This window comes from Bombina bombina, chromosome 3, assembly GCF_027579735.1.
Source record: "Bombina bombina isolate aBomBom1 chromosome 3, aBomBom1.pri, whole genome shotgun sequence".
Classification (NCBI taxonomy): domain Eukaryota; kingdom Metazoa; phylum Chordata; class Amphibia; order Anura; family Bombinatoridae; genus Bombina; species Bombina bombina.
Genome location: NC_069501.1, coordinates 345,320,248 through 345,332,639, shown reverse-complemented (window position 1 = coordinate 345,332,639; position 12,392 = coordinate 345,320,248). Strand labels below are relative to the sequence as shown.

The 12,392-nt window shown below is 35.0% G+C and overlaps 1 protein-coding gene across 1 annotated transcript in view; it reads left to right on the top strand.

Annotated features, from left to right (window-relative positions):
* The window catches only part of ANOS1 (anosmin 1), a 210,802-nt gene that overhangs the window by 41,554 nt on the left and 156,856 nt on the right, over positions 1-12,392 (top strand). The window contains 1 exon segment of the mRNA XM_053706453.1: positions 7,062-7,109. Coding sequence (XP_053562428.1) covers positions 7,062-7,109 — 48 coding nt within the window.

The following is a 12,392-nucleotide window of genomic DNA, read 5'->3' as shown; positions in this document are numbered from 1 at the left end:
ATAACATTGTGCTCACTCCCATGGAGTTATTTATGAAAGACCGATGGGCTAAAATGCAAGTCTGACAAAATAACTGAGATAAGGGGCAGTGTGCCGAGGCTTAGATACAACTTAATCACAGAGGTAAAAAGTGTATTAATATAACTGTGTTGGTTATACAAAAATAGGAATGGGTAATAAAGGGATTATAAATATTTTTAATAAAAAACATTTTCAAGTAGACTGTCCCTTTAACCCCATAGTTATATGCCAACAATAGTGCTATAAGATACGGGTCTAATGCAGTGGGGGCCACAGATCAATATTTTAGAAGCCTTAAAACCCACATATAAATTTGTGGCTCTTAAACAAACATTTAAAATGAAATAATATAATTATATAATAGTTTTAGGTAAGGTTGCAGGGTATTTTCTGTCTGCTGTTCTTTCCTCTGAGTTGTGGTCACCCTAAAGCACACATTTACAGTTACGCTTTTTTCTAGAGCCATAAAAACTATGGCACACATTAGGTTATTTTCCTATTGCAATTTTTTTTTCTCTTGAATTGTTCTCAGATATATATACTGACAAGCTTTGCATGAAAATTAGATTTCCCATTTAAAGGGCTGTAATAGTTGAAAAATGACATGCTCAAATTCTTTAGAGCATGTAATTTTAAGACTATCGACCCTGCTCTGTAGGTTCCAATGGTACTTCTGCTTTGTGTTTAACCCCTTTGTGGATGTTAAACACACAATAGTGCAGAATCAATAGTCTTATATATACATGCTCTAACAAATTAGAGTATGCACTTTTTTTTACTTTTATGGCCCTTTAAATTTGACAACTCTACCAAAAAAAGGCACATATATGGAGTGAGATGCAGAGATATTTTTCTTTAAATAGATTCCATTTAATGTGACACTGTCTCTGCAAAAGTAAAAGGGAGGCTGCATGCATATTGTCAAATGTGTATACTATCCAATAGAACTGTGATTAAATCATTTGTAATCATTTTTGTGACACATTTTAAGGAGTATATTTTGCCCTCTCCATTCAATCATTAGTTTCTAAAACGTGACTGATAATAGACTAGTTTATATTTATAAAACAAGATTAAACTGATTGTTGATTAAACCAATTTTTATGAGTGAAAAGACTTGGCACTTCATATTAAATTAAGTGTATTGTTTTAATTCTGAATGATAATGTATAATTATTTTGCATTTAGAGGAACATATACATTTAGCTCCTATTTAATATTCATCTGCATCTTGTCCTCTGTAACTTTTCAAATCAGCTTTGTTAGAGTTATCTTTTTATAGCACATCTGCATTAGGTAAGTGTTAGACAATGTGTTGAGGCACTGTATAAAATTTCCATATAAGCATCATTTGATAGGAATGTACTTTGAAAGGAAACATTTCTGGCTGCTAATCAAAAGTTTGCCAGTATGATAAAAGCTAATGATATTCTGAACAAAAAGAAAGGTTTTACTTAAAAATCTTATATTGCATGCTTTAATTAGATACTTCATTGCTAAAGGGGGTCAACATAATAGACAGGGCTTGAATTAACAATAATTCATATTAAAAAAATAATAGTATATAAATATATATATATATATATATATATATATATATATATATATATATATATATATATATATATTATAAAAATTCATTAAAATTATGGGGGCAGATAAAAAACTGAAATTAAAATCCTCCATGTCTCAAAATTAAATCAATGTAAATATTTGCATAGGAAATTAGCACATCTAGGCAAGAATCCCTGCTTGCTTTTCCCCCAGAAATAACTCATATACAATGTTACCAATGCACAAGAGAATTCTGGGTAAGCTATGCAAATTAGATATGCAAATTCTCAGATTTTTTGCTTCAAAAATACTGTTTTAACACAGCTATCCTTTTATCACGATTATAGCAGCAAATCAGAAATCACTCCTAGACAGCCTGTTTCGTTCTATTTGGAACTCATCAGTAGGAGATAGATTTCTGGTTGCTGCATTGATAAAGCTATTTTCAAGGTTAAACCAAAATTCATTAAAATTATGGGGGGAGATAAAAAGCTGAAATTAAAATGGCATGTAACTATTGCTTTCTGTAAATGTTTGTGTATAATTCACACTAGCATTGTCATAATATCTCTTTCAGTATCAGTACAGGCATCTTCATAACCGGGCTTTTAAATGGGATTGCACCTTCATGACTGGAATACCAAACAGAATTCTGCCTTTGTGACTGGGAAGAGAAAACCTGTGGTTTACAGTTTTAATCCCGGTCGCAAAGGTGCAAACCTTTTTAAAAGCCAGGTCATAAACGTGCATTTCTTTTTAAAAGCCCGGTCACAAAGGCACAGTCCCATTTGAAAGCCCAGTCACAAAAACACTGTTCCTTTTGAAAGACAGATTATGAAGGTGAATTCTATTTGCTCAACATTTTTGCAGCTACTTTGCAGTGTAGGGATTTCATGGCTTACATTGCGAGAACTGTTAAAATCTCGTTATGCTGAAGCCACTTCCTCTTTAATAGAAACCCGTAGTGTTCATGATTTTTAACCTTTGTTCATAAACTGTATTCTCATGTTTCAATGATCTGACTTAAAATGTATGGTAGGAAATAATTTATTGGGATTTAATGTTTTCCACCTAGATAAATGTACTGCCATTCTTGTTATCAAACAACCATCTAAGAGGAAACAACTAGTGAGGGCTTGATTTATCAAGCCCTTCGCCTCCCTTTGACTGCAGGTTCGCACAAGACAACCTGCAGTCAGGATTTATAAAGCAGCGGTCATCAGACCCCTTCTTCCCATCCATTTTCTCTACCTCTTAGGTGGAGAATTTCAATCTCCACAGTCTCGTCCGATCATGGAGTTTTACAGCTCCTGCCCACGTGTGATTGGCTGTGCGAGGGCAAGAGACACTGTTGCACGCAAGCTCAAAGGAGCGCTGCCCGCCAGAGGAGAGCTTGGGGGGACAGGGGTGAATATGTCCGCCCCTGTCTGCCATGGATTGATAAATCAAGCTCAAAGAATAGATATGCAGGTCACTCCTACAACTTGACTTACAAGTCTAAAAATTGTGCAATTAAACAGAAAATGCTTTTAACATTACATAAAGGGACTATGTACGCAGACAAGTAGCTGATAAGAGCAACAGAAACACCCTTTATTTTGTGGTTAGACAGAGCATACAATTTTTTTTTTCCAGTTTACTTCTATTATCAAATTTGCTTCATGCTCATGATATTCTTTGTTACCTAGGTAGGCATCTGGAGCACTAAATGGCAGGAAATAGTGCTGCCCTCTAATGCTCTTGCAAATGGATAAAATTCTTGCAAAACTGCTGGCACATAGTGCTCCAGAAGTGGGCCGGCTTCTTAGCTTACGTCCCTGCTTTTCATCAAATCATATCAAGAGAACAAAGAAAAATGGATGATGGAAGTAAATTGGAAAGTTGTATAATATTGCATGCTCTATCTGAGTAATGAAATAACATTTTTGGGTTTCATATCCCATTAAGAAGCTAATTGTAAACCATTTAATACATTCCAGCAGATAAAATGGATTGTTGGGGACACATTAAAGAGGGGGGAGTACAATTCCCTTTTAATCCATTCTCTTTACTATATTAAGAAACAATAAACATAGAGGTTTTTGTTTTTTTAGTAAATAGAAGCATGTCATTGCAGTATTTGAATAAAAGCATTTTGTTCTCCACATTTTTTGCCATAGAGGTTTTACATGTTCTATGTATGACCTTAGAAAACTTAATAGCCATTCAAAAAATAATTTGAAGCATATATTTTTTTATTTTTTTTCATTACACACTCTAGAAACATTTGGAGTTTCAAATGGGACATGAAACACCTTGTAACTACAAGACTTAACATTTGGGTGTAGAATCTTTCTATGTGCATTATTTGTTGCAGTTGTATTTTACTGGCTAAACTTTCACCATCACTTGACATATTTGGAGATGTTACTGAATGAGACATATCAACATAAAGACCATTACATTCAGTAAAATTACATAAAGTTGCATGCACTATGTAATGATGAAAGTTGAATTTTGACTTGTGTATCGCTTTAAACATTTTATATTATAAACTCAAAAGTGTTTCACATCTCTATACATAGCATTTTAAACAATTTGTGATTAAAATATCACTAATTTGTTGAAAGTGCCATTTATTTTATATTCTCTTTGATGAGTCAAAGATCTGCTTTCATTTTTTTTTGTGCAAACTTTGCTATATTATTTATAACAGATTCACAACTGCCAACATTTCCTTGTGCTTTCAGGGGGGCCGTGTTATGTAACACATAGCAAAAGGTCTGTTTTAAGAGTAAGCCTGTGGTAATACTTTGTGTTCTTAGACACATTATCCTATGCTTTTGATGCATGGGTCTCCCCCACTGTGAAGTATTGAAGGGCATATTTTTTTTCAGAACCGTGGTTTGTTTATTTCCGCCACAATGTCCTATGAACAGTTGACCAAACTGCTGAATCCAGTCCACTAACCATTTTTACCAATAATAAAAATTGTGTGGGTGTTTTGTGGTAATGAGCATTGCCTTAATTATGAGCAAATGTTTTACCAAATTTGCTAATAAGCAGTGGAAAGGCCTGTTCTTTGGATATTATATTTTTTAGACCACAAACAAAACCACATTTCAAAAGGAAAGCTTGTAATAACATGTATGCTTTGCTAATTTGCTCTGCAGACATTAAGTACATCTGCTATGCGTTGGAGAAAATCCATTGCTATCACTCCTAAATTTGCTGGCCCAGTATTATAAATTCCATGGAGAAATGTATTTATTCACATAAAATAGAGTTCTACAAAGCTTGTAGTTAGATCTGTCTGTATTTCTGTAAACATGCACCATATTTATATTTTTTTGTATGATTCTACACTTTATACTAAGGTTTTTGGCTTTCTAATGCCTAGTTTCCATTGCTGTTGTAAACTGTGTAAACTGGTTGGTAACATAAAACATTTCCCTAGAGCCTGATAATCAAAAACTCCACTACATGGAAAGAACTCTCGCAAAATAGAGCTTTTTGAGCAATATATTGCAATGTAGGTGTCTCTCCTTCACACCCAGAGCCCTGCACTGTGAAAAGAACAGCTCTCAAGCTAACATTTACATTTATTAAATTGTTTGAGGGACCTTGCAGTACTGATGAGATGTCTTAGAGATCATCTTCATTAGAGTGGAGAGCTTTAGATCATCGGGCCCAGAGACTTTAGTGGAGATACTTGCTGTTACCACCAGTTTACACAGTTTAAAACAGCAATGTTTCAATTATAAATTTTACCAGAATTTGCAACTTTCATTGAATGTATGGACAGGTAACTCAGCCTTGTGCTACCTGCGCATTGACAGTTGTCTGAGCATTTAGTCTCTACAAAGGAATACAAAGTACAGCATTTAGCACTAGATTACATTTTGTGAAGTTGAATTAAAATATTGTCTTTAATATAGCCCCAAGTGTCCCGATTTTCGCGGGACAGTCCCGATTTTCACGGGACAGTCCCGATTTTAGGGGTCTATCCTGCTGTCCCGGGTTGCTTGCCATCTGCCCCGCATTGCCGCATGCATTATGGGCCCACACTCAGAAGCCGCTGGCCTTTCTCTCCCAGGGTTAGATACCTGTTAGATTCCCTTGGAAAAGGAATGGTGGGTGGGTTAAGCAGGAGTAAGAATACTGTATACCCTCTGACCTCAGGTAATGGTGACCTCTAACCTCTGGTAGTGATGATGTCTAACCCCTGGAGATAATACTAGCATTTCTTCAGTTTTATACGATGAACAGTGCTAACACCAGGGTAACGAACAGTGGCAGCCTCAGACTGCTAGCTAATCTGCTTGCCAACCCCAGGACCCCATACAATGAATTACAGATACCCATTTAGGATGTAGTGTGTGTATCTGCATGTGTAAGTGTAAGCTATGTAGTGTGTGTGTATCTGCATGTATAAGTGTATGCTATGTAATGTGTGTGTATCTGCATGTATAAGTGTAAGCTATGTAGTGTGTGTGTGTGTGTATCTGTATGTATAAGTGTGTGTGTAAATCTGCATGTATAAGTGTATGCTATATAGTGTGTGTATCTGCATGTATAAGTGTATACAGTGTAGTGTTTATGTATCTGCATATATAAGTGTAAGCTGTGTAGTGTGTGTGTGTGTATCTGTATGTATAAGTGTGTGTGTGTGTGTGTGTAAATCTGCATGTATAAGTGTATGCTATGTAGTTTGTGTGTGTCTGCATGTATAATTGTAAGCTATGTAGTGTGTGTCTGTATGTATAACTGTGTGTGTATCTGCATGTATAAGTGTATGCTATGTAGTGTGTATATGCATGTATAAATGTAAGCTATGTAGTGTGTGTGTGCGTATCTGTATGTATAAGGGTGTGTATCTGCATGTAAATGTGCATGTCCTTTTTTTGAATTTTGAAATGTTGGGAGGTATGTAATGCTGTTGTATAAGGGTCCTACATTCTAGCAAAACCATCTAGCCCAATCTTGCTTTGGCAATTACTGACCACAAAATACAAGGCCAACAGCATTAGTACTGCACTAATCCTTTCTTAGCTTTTCGGCAGTTTGCCTGTAGCTGTGTAGTTTTGCCAAGTTTTCTTCAACTCTGTGGGTGTTTTACTCTTCCTTACAAGCTTGCTTTACAGATGTTACGTGGTTGTAAAAGGTTCCTGTTATAAAAGTTAAGTTTCAGTAATTGTCTTTGGCTATAAGAGCATTATGGATTTAAAAAAAATGCATTATCCAAAGTACTTGAAGCATCTCTCATTGCGTATTTGTAAAACATGTCAAAATCTGACTACTGCTAAGCATAGTATTTGAGCCCAAGATGATGCAATTTCCATTTATTTTAAATTAATCTAGTAGTAATCTGTCCAACTAATTCATTTTTAAAGTGATTTTTTATTGTTAAATATATAAAGATGCAACAAATGGCAAAAATAATTTAAGATGAAATCATAGTAAGTAACAGATATATTTTTTAATATATATTTTTTTTTCTGTTGCAGAACAACGGTTCCTTGATTTGGTGTCAGAATCACAAACAGTGTTCGAAGGTAAGTTTTCTGTAGAAATGATTAATCTTTTTTTACATAAATTCTTTTCTAAAAATAAGAAAGTGAATAGAAACCAAATCTTCCTTTCTTTGTGCGAATCGTTTAGTTGCTGGGCTGTTTAAGTACTATAATAACTCCTTCGCTATTGAACGTTCTGTTTAAACACTGCTTTAGTTTGATGTTGCCTTTTTAAGTCTTGACAGGTCTAAAAAGCACTAAGAATCTTTGTTAATTTAACCCATTTAGTCTAAAGGGTAGCTGTGCAAGTCATTTGCAGAGTCTCACAGTACTCAGGGGACTGAGGGCAAATGAATTTCAATTATTTATTGTAGCTCTCTTGACATTGGAAAACTAGAGAGTGCATAAACTAATAACTAATTGAATCTCTTAGACAGAAATCTCATTAAAGTGTTCAGATGAGGGATGCATTACTTCAAATCGAAAGTGAATTTAAAAGTCAAACCCTCATCAAATAATGACAGGAGTACTTTGTGCTCAAAGCTGAAATGATGTGTTTAAAGTAACTTTATTGTCCAGACCAAAATACCTTGAGTGTGTGTGTTTTTTGTATGCCTCCTTTGCAATGAGCTAATGAGTAGGGAATGTTGTTTCATTAGTCTTATATGCACTTACATCTCAAGATAAGTTGTACTTACATCTGAAGATAAGTTGTTACAGGGCAACACTTAGTACCAGTTCACTGACTATCTTCTTTGAAAGAGAAAAATAAAAACAGGTCTAAAACATATCCTACTTGCAAACAAATTTCCCTTATTTTACATGTGAAATTGTAGTAGAAGAAATTACTCACAAAGAAAATGTGCTTTATTCTTTATGTTAAGGGGACTGTCAAGTCAAAATTAAACTTTAATGATTCAGATAGAACACACAATTTTAAACAACTTTTTAAAATTCACTTCCATTATCTAAATGTGCACAATCTTTTTTATATGCACACTTTCTGAGGCACCAGCTCCTACTGAGCATGTGCAAGGTTTACAGAATATAAGTATATGCATTTTGTGATTGGCTGATGGCTGTCACGTATTAAGAAGAAAATGCAAGTAACTTTGCAATTTGTCAGAAACAATTCTACTAGTCATCTGAGATTAAAACTAAGTGCTTTTGCATAGTCTATGTATTATATATTTATTGATTGGGATATTCTGCTGTGTTTAGTGGTCCTTTAAACATTATTACTTAAAAGATACAATGGTCTATATTTTAAAACATTTCTAAAATCTACCTTTCTGTTAACATGGAATGATTTATTTTTATTTTTAAAACTTGTTATTGAGAAAATGATAAGCCAACATACACAGGTATCAAGCATGTCCACTTAGTGATATAGACCATGCATAGATGGTTGTAAATGGAATACAATTAACAGTAAGCATGTTAAATGGAACAAGACAAAAATGAACCAAGGCAGTGAATACAAGGTATATATATCAATCAGTAAATAACAGCACAAATGTGACCACTAGTCTTCAGATATAAACCAATCAAAGATGTCTTATCCTGTACAATCATTTCTCATTTTCCATTTTATACCTCATAGTTCAATATCTCTCGTAGATTATTAGGGGGGGAGGGGAAGAGAAAAAAAAAAAGGAAAAAGGGGGGGAAGGGAGGGAGGAGAAGGAAGTGTCAGTAGTAATTATCTAAATGTCTCAGTGGGGGAATTTCTCTATCCAGGGTGCCCAAATTTCATGATAAGTGTCTACTTTATCTAGAACTGAGTAGGAGTATGGTTCCATCCTCAAGAGAAAGTTTACTGTTGCAATGATTTGTGAGATGGAGGGGGGCGATTTTTGCTTCCAAGCTTTCGTGATTTCAAGCTTAATGGACATAAGTAGAAAAATGGATAGAGATTTTTGGGCGGGTGATAGAGCCGGAAAGTCTAGGTGAAGGAGACATGTTTGTGGACTAAGTGTAGGGGTGATGCTCAGAGAACTAATAATGTCCAGAAATTGTGTCCAAACAGGTTCAACTTTTGGGTAGAACCACCAGATGTGACTTTGAGTTCCTGGTTGGCCACATCCTCTCTAACATGTGGGGGTGGTTACTGTAAATTTTGTGTAGGGCTGTAGGAACTAGATACCATTGTACGGTGAGTTTGTAATGAAGTTCCCATGAAGTCGCACAGTGTAATAATTTTTTGGTAAATAAAAGTTCCTTGTGCCAGGAGTCAGTGTCAGCAGTAAAATTCAGTTCTCTCTCCCATGCTAGATGCTAAGAAATTGAAATGATTGATTTAATTTTTTACACATGTAAAAATATTACTTTATTGGTTGAAAATATAATTTTCTAAATCCTTTTCAGTACTTTTACAAAAGTTTAGAGGAATGAAAAGCATAATGTAATGAGTGGCAGTAAGAAATGTGGGATGTAGGAGGAGTTATGAGTATTTAATGGACGAGGGTATAACCACCACTTAATGGAATTACAATTTCTAGTTATTAAAAAAAAAAAAAAATCTTTCATTTGTGGCAGAGTGGATAGGTCCTGAATTTTAAAATTTGAATATTGAATGAAACATTTCCCTGTTCTGATACAACATTTAAAGGGCCAGTAAACCCACAAAATAATGTTATATGATATAATTATATAACATCAGCTTAGTGCAAACTTTGTACCTTAAACGATTTCAGTGAAAAAATGCTACGAAATTTACTTTCACAGTACGCCGCTCCTGGCTCTACTGAGCGGGTCTGTTTGTTTCCCCTAAGTGCATCGGCACGCTGTCTATTCACAGCCAGCCAGATCGCGCCATTAAACTCAATGTAACTCACTCCCACTCTGGTCTAGTAGCAGGAGCAAGTTACATTGAGTTTAATGGAGCGATCGGGCCGGCTGTGAATAGACAGCGTGCCCGATGGCTTAGGGAAAACAGACCCGCTCAGTAGAGCCAGGAGCGGCGTACTGTGAAAGTAAATTTCGTAGCATTTTTTCACTGAAATCTTTTAAGGTACAAAGTTTGCGCTAAGCTGATGTTATATATATATAACATTATTTTGCAGGTTTACTGGCCCTTTAAGTCTCTGAGAATAAGCATTCAAATATTTTCATGATTCAGATAGAGAATGCAGTTTTAAGCAAATTTCTAATTTACTCCTATTATCAAATTTTCTTTGTTCTCTTGGTATATTTATTTGAAAAAGCAGGAATGTATGGTTAGGAGCCGGCCCATCTTTGGTTCAGCACCTGGGTAGCGGTTACTGATTGGTGGCTAAATGTAGCCACCAATCAGCAAGTGCTACCCAGGGACTGAACCAAAAATGGGCCGGCTTGTAAGCTTACATTCCTGCTTTTTCAAATAAAGATATTTAGAGAACAAAGAAAAAATGATAATGGGAGTAAAATGGAAAGTTGCTTAAAATTACATTCCATATCTGAATCATGAAAGACAAAAATTGGGTTCATCAGTATCCCTTTAATACTGGAAATTTGAATGGTTCATTAAAAATTTAAATGTTGCTTTTAATAAAAAGAAAGGATCATGTAACCCAAGATTTTTCTTTCTTTATTCAGATAGAGCATGCAAGTTAAAACAACATTCTAATTTATTTCAAATTTTTATTCATTCTCTTGGTATCTTTTGTTGATAAACAGGGAGGTAAGCTTAGGAGTGTCCACATGTCTGGAGCTTTAAATGGCAATTGTTTTTGCAAGTATGTAATCCATTTGCAAGAGCACCAAATGGCAACTCTATTTCCTGCCATGTAGTGCTCCAGACACCTACCTAGGTATATATTCAACAAAAAATATCATGGGAACAAAGCAAATTTGATAATATAAGTAAACTGGAATCTTTTTTAAAATATCATGCTCCATCAGAATCATAAAATAACATTTGTGGGTTTATATCCCTTTAACATTTGTGTGCAAAAAATGAATGTTCAATAGACAAAAACATTTGACATATGTTTAGGAATAATTATTAAAGGGACACTGAACCCAAATTTTTTCTTTCGTGATTCAGATAGAGCATGCAATTTTAAGCAACTTTCTAATTTACTCCTATTATCACATTTTCTTCATTCTCTTGGTATGTTTATTTGAAAAGCAAGAATTTAAGTTTAGATGCCGGCCCATTTTTGGTGAACAAGCTGGGTTGTCCTTGCTGATTGGACAGCACCAATAAACAAGTGCTGTCCATGGTTCTGAACCACAAATTTACTGGCTCCTTAGCTTAGATGCCTTCTTTTTCAAATAAAGATAGCAAGAGAACGAAGAAAAAATGATAATAGCAGTAAATTGGAAAGTTTCTTAAAATTGCATGCTCTATCTGAATCATGAAAGAAAAAATTTGGGTTCAGTGTCCCTTTAAGGCCTGTATGTCTTACTTTTAACAAATACAGTGAGCCAAAACATTTAGCCCTTCCTAAATAGTGAGCTTAGGAAAAGCAAAATATGTTTCATTGAGCATATGTCCCAAATAAATTGAAGCTTCAGTACACTTGAAGTGCTGCTGCATTTTGTTGTATAGTAATAGCAATGTATAATTCTTCATATTTGATCAAATATCTATGTTAAGGGATTTTTAATTTAATTATTATTGGCATTAGTTTATATTATACAGCACTCTGACCCTAGGTGCATACTGTCAATTATATAAACTATAAAGGAGTAAAGGTTTGAGAAGTACCATCTGATGTGCACCACCTTTAGATAAGGTAATCTACAGACCAGGTGGGCTTGCAAGCTTTAATTATATAGGAAGTACAGGGAGAACAATGGAGGGAAAGGGAGGAATCTAATATTTGAGAAATCAGAGAAATGGGTTAATGAAGGTTGTATTGCTCCATGAACAGGTGTGTTTATATGGAATGCTTGAACACAGAATCACTGAAAGCTTGAGGCAAGTTTTGTGGAGTCCAGAAAAACATTCAATTGAATAAAGGCAGTTCTATTAAAATCCTGTAGACAAATAAATGTGAGAAGCTAACAAAAGGAGGGATGAAGTGGGTATTGGGCAGAGCAAAGGGGGTGAGTAGGAGAATATTTACAGACAAGAAGGATGCAGTGTTATCGTGGGCCAGTGGAGGGACCGAAGTAGATGAGGAGTGGTTTATAAAGTTTATGACTCTGCATATATAGGCCGGAGAGGGTGGAATTGTAATAGCTAAAGAGATGGTTAGAGTGAATGGATTCAAGGTCTTGGCTGTGTCTTGTATGAGAAATTATACAGATTTTTTAAAGGTGGAAGCTACAGAAATTAGCTGTGTACTGTATGTAAGGAACAAACCATCATTCATCAGGTGTCACACCAAGTCAATT